Source organism: Kogia breviceps, chromosome 7, assembly GCF_026419965.1.
Source record: "Kogia breviceps isolate mKogBre1 chromosome 7, mKogBre1 haplotype 1, whole genome shotgun sequence".
Classification (NCBI taxonomy): Eukaryota; Metazoa; Chordata; class Mammalia; order Artiodactyla; family Physeteridae; genus Kogia; species Kogia breviceps.
The window spans coordinates 112936611-112950269 of NC_081316.1; the positions used below are offsets into that span (position 1 = coordinate 112936611).

Below are 13659 nucleotides of genomic sequence, written 5' to 3' on the forward strand. Positions count from 1 at the left end.
TGTGGTGGAAACAGCTCAGATTGAGATCATGCAGATTTTTGTTTTGTTTTTTTGAAGAGAAATTGTGATGACATTTTATAACACAGAGAAGAATCTTCCTTTAAAATGTAAGATTTGCACAAACCCTTTAGAAAATCCATTGAAAAGATCAACTTTTTGTAATCCAGTGATTTTCAGCTAGAGCAGTGACAAATTAGTTGTTGTAATCAGTCATAGGGAAGTGTTACATGTAACTTGTTACAAACAATATTTAAGATACCACAGTTTGGGAATTATTCACTTTTTATGAATTACAGTCTGGTCAAGGTTATCCCCATAAATAACATCACTCTCCCTTAACATCTCAGACACCATCTAGAGAAGGACTATGTCTTTCATGGGTATTTTATTCTTCATATGTGACATTGGGAAGGAATGTTAACAATAGAATTTTAGCACTGTTTAAAGATAAAAGATGTTAGGGAAGTAAGGAATCTAGTTTAAATGTTTTACTTTTTAGAAGTTAAAAGGGATCAGAAATGTGCCAAAATGTGCCACTTTGTCCTGTGGATTATTTTGAGCTAAAGGCATTCAAAACCAAGCAGACTCAGGAAAAGCTTTCTACCTCTTCCTTAACTGCCTAAAAGAATTTAGTAAGGGGGTATGTATCAGGAAGAGAACTATTACCAGAAATAATTCTCTGTATCTAAAAGACTTAGCAGGTTTTTAAAAATAAATTTATGTTATTTTATTTATCTTATTTTTGGCTGCATTGTGTCTTCGTTGCTGCTCACGGGCTTTCCTCTGGTTGCAGTGAGTGGGGGCTACTCTTCGTTGTGGTGCACAGGCTTCTCATTGCAGTGACTTCTCTTGGTGGAGTACAGGGTATAGGTGTGTGGGCTTCAGTAGTTGTGGCACACAGGCTCAGTAGTTGTGGCTCACGGGCTCTTGAGCACAGCCTCAGTAGTTGTGGTGCACAGGCTTAGTTGCTCTGCAGCATGTGGGATCTTCCCAGACCAGGGCTTAAACCAATGTCCCCTGCATTTGGCAGGCAGATTCTTAAGCACTGTGCCAACAGGGAATCCCCTGGATTTGGTTTTGAAATCTGGCCCTTACTCTCTATTGTTCTGTAAACATGGCAAATTTGGAACAACATGGAGTATGAATAAATAAAACATTTCTATGTCAGACTTTCTTACTTATAAACTAAGGATGATATTATCTTTCCTGACTACCTTTATGGGCTCTTTTCTGAGGATGAGATGTGAAAACACTTTGAAGAACATAACACTGATACAAAGTGAGAGGGACTATTATACTATTTCCACCTGCCCCTCTATGCTGAGATGAACCAATAACACTGTGTGTGAGAAAAAGACTTAAGATAATTATGACCTGCTCTGTTTATGTAGCAAATAAATTAAAAGGAGTCATTTTATTGTTATAATTATGTTAAGAGTAGTTACTTCACTGAAAACTTTCAAGAGCCAAAGAAGGGGTGAGTTTTGAACACTGTGATAAGTAGAAGTGGATATGGTATCTACAGGGATGGAAAGGTTGGGGTCAGAGAGAAGGATCTGCAATACTGTTATAAGCTCCTAAAAGGTTAACATCTACTTTGCATTCCTCTTCATGGTCCCTGCCCTGGGGAACCCCTTCACTTTGAGGAATATGGAATTGTTTTAAAATGCATCCACTTGATAGCCTCATCCACCAGAGGGCAGACAGCAGAAGCAAGAAGAACTACAGTCCTGCAGCCTGTGGAACAAAAACCACATTCACAAAAAGACAGACAAGATGAAAAGGCAGAGGGCTATGTACCAGATGGAGGAACAAGATAAAACCCCAGAAAAACAACTAAATGAAGTGGAGATGGGGAACCTTCCAGAAAAAGAATTCAGAATAATGATAGTGAAGATAATCCAGGACCTCAGAAAAAGAATGGAGGCAAAGATTGAGAAGATGCAAGAAATGTTTAACAAAGACCTAGAAGAATTAAAGAACAAACAGAGATGAACAATACAATAACTGAAATGAAAACTACACTAGAAGCAACCAATAGAATAACTGAGGCAGAAGAACAGATAAGTGACCAGGAACACAGAATAGTGGAATTCACTGCTGCAGAACAGAATAAAGAAAAAAGAATGAAAAGAAATGAAGACAGCCTAAGAGACCTCTGGGACAACATGAAACGCAACAACATTCACATTATAGGGATCCCAGAAGGAGAAGAAAGCGAGAAAGGACCCGAGAAGATATTTGAAGAGATTATAGTCGAAAACTTTTCTAACATGGGAAAGGAAATAGCCACCCAAGTCCAGGAAACACAGAGAATCCTATAGAGGGTAAAACCGAGAAGAAACACACTGAGACACATAGTAATCAAATTGGCAAAAATTAAAGACAAAGAAAAATTATTGAAAGCAGCAAGGGAAAAATGACAAAAAACATACAAGGGAACTCCCATAAGGTTAACTGCTGATTTCTCAGCAGAAACTCTACAAGCCAGATGGGAGTGACATGATATACTTAAAGTGATGAAAGGGAGGAAACTACAACCAAGATTACTCTACCCAGCAAGCATCTCATTCAGATTCGATGGAGAAATCAAAAGCTTTGCAGACAGCAAAAGCTAAGAGAATTCAGCACCACCAAATCAGCTCTACAACAAATGCTAATGGAACTTCTCTAAGTGGGAAACACAAGAGAAGAAAAGGACATAGAAAAACAAACCCAAAACAATTAAGAAAATGGTAATAGGGACATACATGTCAATAATTACTTTAAACGTCAAAGGACTAATTGCTCCAACCAAAAGACACAGGCTCACTGAATGGATACAGAAACAAGACCCATATATATATGCTGTCTACAAGAGACCCACTTCAGACCTAGGGACACATACAGACTGAAAGTGAGGGGATGGAAAAAGATATTCCATGCAAATGGAAATCAAAAGAAAGCTGGAGTAACAATACCCATATCAGATAAACTAGACTTTAAAATAAAGAATGTTACAAGAGACAAGGAAGGACAATACATAATGATCAAGGGATCGATCCAAGAAGATATAACAATTATATATGCACCCAACATAGGAGCACCTCAATACATAAGGCAACTGCTAACAGCTCTAAAAGAGGAAATCTACAGTAACACAGTAATAGTGGGGGACTTTAACACCTCACTTACACCAATGGACAGATCATCCAAAATGAACATAAATAAGGAAACACAAGCTTTAAATGACACAACAAACCAGATAGATTTAATTGATATTTGTAGGACATTCCATCCCCAAACAGCAGATTACACTTTCTTCTCAAGTGCGCATGGAACATTCTCCAGGATAGATCACATCTTGGCTCACAAATCAAGCCTCAGTAAATTAAAGAAGATTGAAATCATATCAAGCATCTTTTCTGACCACAACGCTATGCGATTAGAAATCAATTACAGGGGAAAAAAACGTAAAAAACACAAACACATGGAGGCTAAACAATACGTTACTAAATTTCAAAGAGATCACTCAAGAAATCAAAGAGGAAATCAAAAAATACCTAGAGACAAATGACAATGAAAACACGACGATTCAAAACCTATGGGATGCAGCAAAAGCAGTTCTAAGAGGGAAGTTTATAGCTATACATGCCTACCTCAAGAAACAAGAAAAATCTCAAATAAACAATAAAAACTTACACCTAAAGGAACTAGAGAAAGAAGAATAAACAAAACCCAAAGTTAGCAGAAGGAAAGAAATCATAAAGATCAGAGGAGAAATAAATGAAATAGAAACAAAGAAAACAATAGCAAAGATCAATAAAACTAAAAGCTGGTTCTTTGAGAAGATAAACAAAATTGATAAACCACTAGCCAGACTCATCAAGAAAAAGAGGGAGAGGTCTAAAATCAATAAAATTAATAATGAAAAAGAAGTTACAACAGATATTGCAGAAATACAAAGCATCCTAAGAAACTACTATAAGCAACTCTATGCCAATAAAATGGACAACCTGGAAGAAATGGACAAATACTTAGAAAGGTATAACCTTCCAAGACTGAACCAGGAAGAAATAGAAACTATTAACAGACCAATCTCAATTAATGAAATTGAAACTGTGATTAAAAATCTTCCAACAAACAAAAGTGCTGGTCCAGATGGCTTCACAGGTGAATTCTGTCAAATATTTAGAGAAGAGTTAACACCCATCCTTCTCAAACTCCTCCAAAAAACTGTGGAGGAGGGAACACTCCCAAACTCTTTCTATGAGGCCACCATCAGCCTGATACCAAAACCAGACAAAGACATCACACAAAAAAGAAAATTACAAACCAATATCACTGATGAATATAGATGCAAATATCCTCAACAAAATACTATCAAACAGAATCCAACAACATATTAAAAGGATCGTACACCATGATCAAGTGAGATTTATCCCAGGGATGCAAGGATTCTTCAATATACACAAATCAATCAATGTGATACACCATATTAACAAATTGAAGAATAAAAACCATATGATCATCTCCATAGATGCAGAAAAAAGCTTTTGACAAAATGCAACACCCATTTATGATAAAAGCTCTCCAGAAAGTGGGCATAGAGGGAACCTACTCCAACATAATAAAGGCCATATATGACAAACCCACAGCAAACATCATTCTCAATGGTGAAAAACAAAGCATTTCCTCTAAGATCACGAACAAGACAAGGACGTCCACTCTCACCACTATTATTCAACATAGTTTTGGAAGTCCTAGCTACGGCAATCAGAGAAAAAATAAAATAAAAGGAATACAAATTGGAAAAGAAGTAAAACTGTCAGTGTTTGCAGGTGACATGATACTATACATAGAGAACCCTAAAGATGCCACCAGAAAACTACTAGAGCTAATCAATGAATCTAGTAAAGTTGCAGGATACAAAATTAATGCGCAGAAATCTCTTGCATTCCTATACACTAATGCTGAAAATTCCGAAAGAGAAATTAAGGAAACACTCCCATTTACCACTGCAACAAAAAGAATAAAATACCTAGGAATAAACCTACCTAGGGAGACAAAAGACCTGTATGCAGAAAACTATAAGACACTGATGAAAGAAATTAAAGATGATACCAACAGATGGAGAGATATACCATGTTCTTGGATTGGAAGAATCAATATTTTGATAATGACTATAGTACCCAAAGCAATCTACAGATTGAATGCAGTCCCTATCAAATTACCAATGGCATTTTTTATGGAAGTAGAACAAAAAATCTTAAAATTTGTATGGAGACACAAAACACCCCAAATAGCAAAAGCAGTCTTGAGGGAAAAAAACAGAGCTGGAGGAATCAGACTCCCTGACTTCAGACTATACTACAAAGTTACAGTAATCGAGACAATATGGTACTGGCACAAAAACAGAAACATAGATCAATGGAAGAAGGTAGAAAGCCCAGAGATAAACCCACTCACCTATAGTCACCTAATCTATGACAAAGAAGGCAAGGATATACAATGGAGAAAAGACAGTCTCTTCAATAACTGGTGCTGGGAAAACTGGATAGCTACATGTAAAAGAATGAAATTAGAACTCTCCATAACACCATACACAAAAGTAAACTCAAAATGGATTAGAGACCTAAATGTAAGACCAGACACTATAAAACTCTTAGAGGAAAACATAGGAGAACACTCTTTGACATAAGTCACAGCAAGATCTTTTTTGATCCACCTTCTAGAGTAATGGAAATAAAAACGAAAATAAACAAATGGGACCTAATGAAACTTCAGAGCTTTTGCACAGCAAAGGAAACCATAAACAAGACGAAAAGACAACCATCAGAATGGGAAAAGTATTTGCAAACGAATCAACGGACAAAGGATTAATCTCCAAAATATATAAACAGCTCATGCAGCTGAATTAAAAAAACAAGCAACCCAATCCAAAAATGGGCAGAAGACCTAAATAGACATTTCTCCAAAGAAGACATACAGATGGCCAAGAAGCACATGAAAAGCTGCTCAACATCACTAATTATTAGAGAAATGCAAATCAAAACTACAATGAGGTATCAATTCACGCCAGTTAGAATGGGCATTATCAGAAAATCTACAAACAGCAAATGCTGGAGAGGATGTGGAGAAAAGGGAACTCTCTTGCACTGTTGGTGGGAATGTAAATTGATAACAGCCACTATGGAGAACAGTATGGAGGTTCCTTAAAAAACTAAAAATAGAATTACCATATGACCCAGCAATCCCACTACTGGGCATATACCCAGAGAAAACCATAATTCAAAAAGACACATGCACCCCAATGTTCATTGCAGCATGGTTTACAATAGCCAGGTCATGGAAGCAACCTAAATACCCATTGACAGACGAATGGATAAAGAAGATGTGGTACATATATACAATGCAATATTACTCAGCCATAAAAAGGAACAAAATTAGGTCATTTGTTGAGATGTGGCTGGATCTAGAGACTGTCATACAGAGTGAGTAAGTCAGAAAGAGAAGAACAAATATCGTATATTAACACATATATGTGGAAGCTAGAAAAATGGTACAGATGAACCAGTTTGCAGGGCAGAAATTGAGACACAGATGTAGAGAACAAACATATGGACACCAAAGAGGGAAAGCGGCAGGGGTGGTGGTGGTGTGATGAATTGGGAGATTGGCATTGACGTGTATACACTGTTGTGTATAAAATGGATGACTAATAACAACCTGCTGTATAAAAAAATAAATAGAATTCCAAAATTCAAAAAGAAAAAAGGAAAGAACAAAAATGGATCTACTGGGCTTCCCTGGTGGCGCAGTGGTTGAGAATCCGCCTGCCGATTCAGGAGACACGGGTTCGTGCCCTGGTCCGGGAAGATCCCACATGCCGTGGAGCGGCTGGGCCCGTGAGCCATGGCCGCTGAGCCTGCACGTCCGGAGCCTGTGCTCCGCAATGGGAGAGGCCACAACAGTGAGAGGCCCGCATACCGCAAAAAAAAAAAAAAAAAGGATCTACTTTATCGTGTGGAGCAGAAGGAAGCTCAGAGTGACCCTGCCCCTGGTTGATGGGAAAAGACTGTCTGGAGTCTATATTCTTTAATCATGTGGAATTTATTGAAAAAGAAAAGAGTGTTGAGAGATGGGGTAAGGGGATAGGGAAGTTGGAGGCCAGAGAAGAATGTGTAACAGGGCTTGGGTAGGAGAGGAAAGATATTTGAGCTTCCTGTCTGACAGAGGAAGATGTGATTAGTTTTTGACTGGGGAAGAAACTAAATATAAATTGAGTCCAGTAGGGTGATGGAGGATTTTTGCTGCCTGACTCAGAGCAGGAAGCAAGGGCACAGGCTTCTAGACCTTGTTGCAGAAAGATTGATTCTGACAGCATATAAGTTGCATCCTGGTTCCATGGGAGAAGAGGTTCATGGATGGGCACATGTCTTCACAGCCCTGGACGATGAACTGAAGTTTTCCACCTGAAAGAAGCAGAGACAGACTGTAATGAGCAGAAAGCTTCCTCCTCCAATCTTAGCTTTCATCCATGGTTCCCAGTGTCCCTATGTATGCACGACCAAGTCCTCCAACTTGTATATTCTTTCTCTCCTCCCTTCCATCTGCTTCTTCTGGGCCCTTCCCCCAATCAGTTGCCCACTCTGTCTAGTGAGGGACCAGACAAACCACAAGGGAAGTCAGGCAGTCAAGGGAAGTTCATGGGATGGAAGTAACCAAGATCCCTTCCTTATTTTGGGGATGAGGACTGAGTGTAAGGGTAGAGAGGTGTAGGAAGACACACATACAGGTCTGCCAACCTGTGAATACAGACTGGTGGACAACTGTTTATTACTTAACTCATTTATCCAATATTTACTAAATGCCTACCATGGGCTGGACGTTGTGCTAAGTGCTAGGAATATATATAGCCATGAACAAGATAGACACATTCCTGAGCTTACGGTCAATGTCTCAATGGCTCAAGGGGCAACCCACACATTTCTTTAATAGGAAGAGACAGCCAATCTCCCTGCCTCTTTTTAAGACATCATAAGCCTGCTGGGAAGGGCCTCTCCCTCAATAGCTGGAATTCTGCTCTTGATTCTTGAAAGGATAAGTTTCTCCTGAATCTCCAAGTTTCTGGGGAATCACAGCTTGTTCTCTCCTCAGGCCCCTGCCACCCTATCTCCTCCCCATCAGTACTCAAACTGGTTGAGGTGTTCTCTGGCAAAGACTGGCTCATGAAGTCCCCACATACCTTCAAAGATCTTCTTTAACATGCACTGCTGGGAATTCTGAGTGGAGCAGACTCCCTCTCCTTGAAGACATTTTCCTTGGTCATTCATATAAGAGCATGTGTGGCAATTTAATACTGGGCCTGAAACTTTAAGATCAGCCTGATGAAATAACTTTAGGATCCAGGTTGTATAGCCTTGAGTCACACATCTGGGGAGGGACGATGGGCAACAAGTAGGTGGATACAACACGTTTCCTTTTCTGGTTCTTGTTAGGGATGTGAGGGCTCTGTGTCTGAAAGAACGTATTTTCTCTTCTGTGCCAGAGGAAATGCCTTCATTCTTATCGCTTCACCTATGATTTTCATTGCTGATGAATCCCACATTTATCTCTCTAGTACTGACTTTTATTCTAATTCATCACCCAGTGGCTTCCCGGACACTTATCACTAGATACCCTTCTGCCGTGTCTAACTCAATAGGAGCAATAGAACTCCCCATGTGACTGGGTCCCGGTTCCTACTCCCCATCACACTCTCACTTATCCACAAGGCACGAACACTTGCAGTGAAATCTGACTGATTAATAAGCTGTGTTAGAATGCTGTAAGGTTGCAAACATTACATCAATTCTGTATTCTCAAAGTAACCTTCAATCAGGTCAGTTTGTCACAAAGCGCAGTCTCTTTGAAGCAATTCCGTATTGCCTCTCTACCTCTACTTCCCTAATTAAGGAAGCATAAAGCGGAAAGAATATGGCCTTTGGAGTCAGACTTAAGTTGGAATCCAAGGTTTGCTACTTTCTAGCCAGATGATGTAACTTCTCTAGTCTGAAAATTTGCAATGCTGCTACTTATGTAATGGGGTGAAATATAAAGTGTCTACGTCTGGTAATAACTTGAGACATTAAACCTTGGATCTTGCTTTCCTTCCTTGAAGAACCCCTTTTGAGTAAGAGCCAAAGAATTGCAGTTGTCCTGGGAACTTATTTCTGGATCTAACAGACAAAAGTGTCAGCATGCTTTACTTTCCATTGATGAAAGAAATATTCACATATTGAGTGAGGTATGGAGAAGTCATTCTGGCTTATACATTAGTTAACTTGAATTTTATGCTAACTAAAACAGCCTCTTTGTGGCCTATTGAACAACTGCTTTTTTTTTTTTTTTTTTTTTTTTTTTTGTGGTACGCGGGCCTCTCACTGTTGTGGCCTCTCCCATTGTGGAACTCAGGCTCAGCGGCCATGGCTCACGGGCCCAGCTGCTCTGCGGTATGTGGGATCTTCCCGGACCGGGGCACGAACCCGTGTCCCCTGCATCGGCAGGCGGATTCTCAACCACTGCGCCACCAGGGAAGCCCTGAACAACTGCTTTAATTAGTAAAGAAAAGGTCACATTAACCAGAAGTAAAAAATGTCCATGTTAAAAATAAAGATTAAATACCGCTCTTCATGGGGCGCCAGTTCCAGTAATCCATTGATGATAAAACTCCCTTCCCAGGTGCCAAGGCCATACTGTACATGTATGTGCTGGTCTTTTTTTTTTTTTCTTTTTAAACCTTGAAGAAATGAATCTGGGAAGCTGGCTTCCGGGCTATAGTCCTCACTTTGGCTCAAATAAAACTCTTTCCTATTATTATTATTGATTGTTTATTATCTCCATTGACACCATGTTCAAACATAAAATCCAAGAGCTACCAGCTGCACTGCTAGACATCTCTTTAGAGGGTTTGCAAAGCATTTTAACACAGTTTGTTAAGAGGCAGATTTAGCAGGAAACTCACTAAAGTTGTCTTCCGTGAGCCCCTTCCAGGGGAGCTGTGGGCATCTGTATTCACAATTTCTTACATAGAGTGAAGTTGGAGGGACTGCTGGTACTTTTATATTTGTTTTGTTTTTCTTAAAGAGGGCCCTCTGAACAGTTTAACCTCCAAAGGGCCCCACAAAACCTGGATCTTGCCACCTGGGATTATTGTAAAGAAATGTAAAGAGATGTAAAGTGTAAACAGCTCTCTTTGGGAGAGCCGTTTGTGAAGCGTATGAACTATTCTTTCTTCTAAACTCCTTAAAATTGGCTTTCTGTGTGTGTTACCTACTTCCCACCTGAAGTCAAGGATGGGCACCCTTCCAAATGTGGCTCACCTGAAATTGTGGTTGAAGGCGGGTTGCCTGAAGGCTGTTCACCTGATGGCTGTTCGCCTGGTGATTTTTCACCCGAGGCTTGTTCACCCGAGACCTGTTCACCTGCAGGCTGTTCACCCGTAGGCTGTTCACCAGCCGGTTGTTCACGGGAAGCGTGCTCACCTGAAGCGTGGTCAACTGCAGTGTGCTCACTTGAACCGTGCTCTCTCAAAGTGTTCTCGCCTGAAGAAGTCTCATATAAAGCCTCACCATCTGAAGAGTTTGCAAGTGAAAAGTAGTCACCTGAAGGTTGCTGAACTGAAGCCTGATGATCCATAGAGCCAGGAAGCCGACCAGATTGACCTGATGCTCCTGGGATGGAGAAATAACAGAGGGGAGATGGTAAAGGTGAGAGAGGACACCTGGATAAAGAGTTCTTTCCTATGGAGCAAGGCTAATGTTGTGGGGTTCCTAGGTTCCTGGGGGCCTAGGTCAAGCACCTGAAGATACTGCAGATGTTGGATGCAGTCAACCAATCACCTGGGAGACCACGGAAGGACAGGGGTGTTAAGGAAACACAGAGGCCACCTCTGTGACTGAAGGGAAGAATTTTAAGATCCACAATATTTGTGTGGATCTGTGTACCGTGAGTGGGCACATGGGGACCTCCTCACCCAGCACCAAAAGCACCTGTGCCTCCCTGACAGAGCCAACCTCAGGAAATCAGTGTCCTATCATTCATGTAATCAGAAGTCCACCACTAGCCTCCCTCCAGTTCCCCTGTGGGTGAAAGGTAAGAATGGAGATACAAGAGGGAGAGAAAGCAAATTGTTTCAGTAGCTGAGTAACTCTAGCTGAAACTGAGGGTGGAAGATTTTAAACTTTGGGCAAGATAAATTTTAAACTAGAGATGACAAATACCTAATGAACCCACAAAAATTACCAGAAGGGATTAAGACACCTTTACTTGGCAAGTTCATGTTCTTTCACACACTCAACCCCAATCCATGTGAGTTGGGGACACAAAGCCAAGTTGCTGTTAATTATTAAGATAAAAACAATCTTTGCTTCTATATCCCTGAATTGAGATTCCTTGTGACATACCATTTACACCTACTTTACAGAGTTGCCGTGAGCATTCAAAACGATAAACTGTGAAGCGCCTAGTCCATTGCTCAAGTGCTCAGCTAATTGTAGTTTGCCCTCCTCCTGACCTTGCATTTGGAATTACAAAACTCTTAGCTGGTCATTCTGTTCTGACCACTCTCTTCTACGTTTAATCCAGCTTATTAGTGGCTGTCAGACAAATATCCGTAAGTACAACTTTCATTTTATTAAGTGTAGCACCAAACAGACAATTTGATTATTACTTTTTAAAAAAAATTATTACTCTTTGAGTAACTCATTTAGACTGAGTAACCTAGAGAAGGGTGGTGAGTAGACTATAATGACTAAGTTATTAATCCTAGCCAAAAGCTGAATTACAGAATTACAGGATCTTTGAGGCCCAAGTCCCCAAAATACTCTAGCTCTGTAAGAATCCTGCAAATATATATATATATATATATATATATATATATATATGTATTTGTGTGTGTGTGTGTATATGTATGTATTCTGAGTGATTTGAAGACCTTACAATCAATAACTTTCAAAAGGCTAGCATTAGAATATGTTGATAAAGGAAAGGTAAGATTTACTAAGGCTTTAAGGAATTTTTATTTTCTATTTTTTTTTGTTTTTGTTGCGGTACGCGGGCCTCTCACTGTTGTGGCCTCTCCCATTGAGGAGCACAGGCTCCGGACGCGCAGGCTCAGCGGCCACGGCTCACGGGCCCAGCCGCTCCGCGGCACGTGGGATCCTCCCGGACCGGGGCACGAACCCGCGTCCCCTGCATCGGCAGGCGGACTCTCAACCATGCACCACCAGTGATGTGCCACCATCACTCTTGATGGAGCAATGGGTATAGAGATATATTTTCCTTTTTAAAAAAACCACTCAAGGGCTTCCCTGGTCGGTCCGGGAGGATCCCACGTGCCGCGGAGCGGCTGGGCCCGTGAGCCGTGGCCGCTGAGCCTGCGCGTCCGGAGCCTGTGCTCCTCAATGGGAGAGGCCACAACAGTGAGAGGCCCGCGTACCGAAACAAAAACAAAAAAAAGAGTTAACAGAAGTTTTAATAAAGAAATTTCTGATATGGAAGTGAGGCTTGAAAAAGCACATTAATTTCTTCATGCTTATAGTTTATGACTCACTGCCCCACCAAGTGGCTAGCACATACTACCATCTGGTAGCTATGTAGCTACATTTCTGAGTCACCTTTTAAAAGTCTAAGAAAGCAAAAGACAAAATCTCTGAGAACTGACGTTACAGAAAACACTTTGTCATTTAACAGACAGCTCAGAGCTCATGGCCTCTCACTTCTCCTGTAGGAGGAAGGAGGGAACAGAGCCCACCCTGAATGGGGGTCCTGAAAGAGGAAATACACACCACTGGATGGATAGACCAATGAAACAGGGGCTTGTAAGGTCTCTGGCCCAGAGCCATGCTGTGTCCTCGGATGACTTTCCAGGCATACCACACTCCCATCTCCTCATGTCTCTCCTTCTACATTAACTACACAAGGATCCCCTACATTCAGTTCACGGGGGCAAACCTTCACTGGACCTCCGCAGAACCCCTAGACCAATCTTCTCATTTCCCACAGCATCAGATACAATGTCAAGTGGCTGAAAGTATTAGGAACGAGACTGTGCTAAGCCAGTCTCTGATGGTGAAGCCATAACTAGGAGGAACTCGCCACCGGTTCAGTAGCTCTCAGAGTTGAACTTGTTCAGCTACTCCTAATTCTGAGTTAGATTGGTTTGGGTAACTAAGATACTGGCCTTCCTTCTTCAAGGGCTGAAATGCCTTAAAGGTGCCTCTTACATGTCCACCCAGAGCCAAGACAAGAGGACTTACCTCTGGCAGATCCAAGCAGATACAGACTCACTAGTAGAAAAAACTTCTTCATCTGGATTTTGGGAGACAGGGCACCCTGGTGTGAGGCACCCAAGAGCCGTGAAAAAAAAACTGAGCAGAATTTCCCAGTGCTGAGCCACAGAGTCTGGGATTCTAGAACCTCAGAAACAATCCATGATTCATCACAATGGGTTGTGCTCTGAGGTTCTCATGTCGCCCGATCAGGCAGGTTGGACCTCTGGCAACCCACAGCAAATTGTACTGTGAAGGCTCATGCACTGTAGTATATTGGGGCTCTCTGCCCTACCTTAAAAACTCATATTACCAAAGTACCATATACTCTATGTAATACATTTAAAAATCTATCTACTCTCTTTTT

The 13659-nt window shown here is 40.9% G+C and overlaps 1 protein-coding gene across 4 annotated transcripts; it reads right to left on the reverse strand.

The window, feature by feature from the left end:
* Positions 1–7329: 7329 nt before the first annotated feature.
* ACRV1 (acrosomal vesicle protein 1) lies at positions 7330–13332 on the reverse strand. Of its 4 annotated transcripts, XM_059070711.1 has the most exons (5): positions 13281–13332; positions 10626–10694; positions 10344–10565; positions 8228–8347; positions 7330–7454 (listed from the first exon to the last, which is right to left on the reverse strand). In XM_059070711.1, exons 1-5 carry the CDS (start codon positions 13330–13332, stop codon positions 7330–7332), a joined length of 588 nt encoding a protein of 195 aa, XP_058926694.1. The 4 variants fall into 4 exon arrangements, with proteins under 4 accessions (XP_058926694.1, XP_058926692.1, XP_058926693.1 ...); XM_059070709.1 differs by having other exon boundaries at positions 10344–10694; XM_059070710.1 differs by having other exon boundaries at positions 8228–8350; positions 10335–10694.
* Between the last annotated feature and the right edge of the window lie 327 nt (positions 13333–13659).

What these genes read in the sequence shown, in the direction of transcription:
- ACRV1 (XM_067039509.1), bottom strand. Translation starts at nt 13,332, where the DNA reads ATGAAGAAGTTTTTTCTACTAGTGAGTCTGTATCTGCTTGGATCTGCC. An exon ending in TCTGCTTGGATCTGCCAGAG is followed by an intron (nt 10,695 to 13,280) that starts GTAAGTCCTCTT and finishes TCTCCATCCCAG; the next exon opens with GAGCATCAGGTCAATCTGGT. An exon ending in GTGCCCATCCTTGACTTCAG is followed by an intron (nt 8,354 to 10,304) that starts GTGGGAAGTAGG and finishes CTGATCTTAAAG; the next exon opens with TTTCAGGCCCAGTATTAAAT.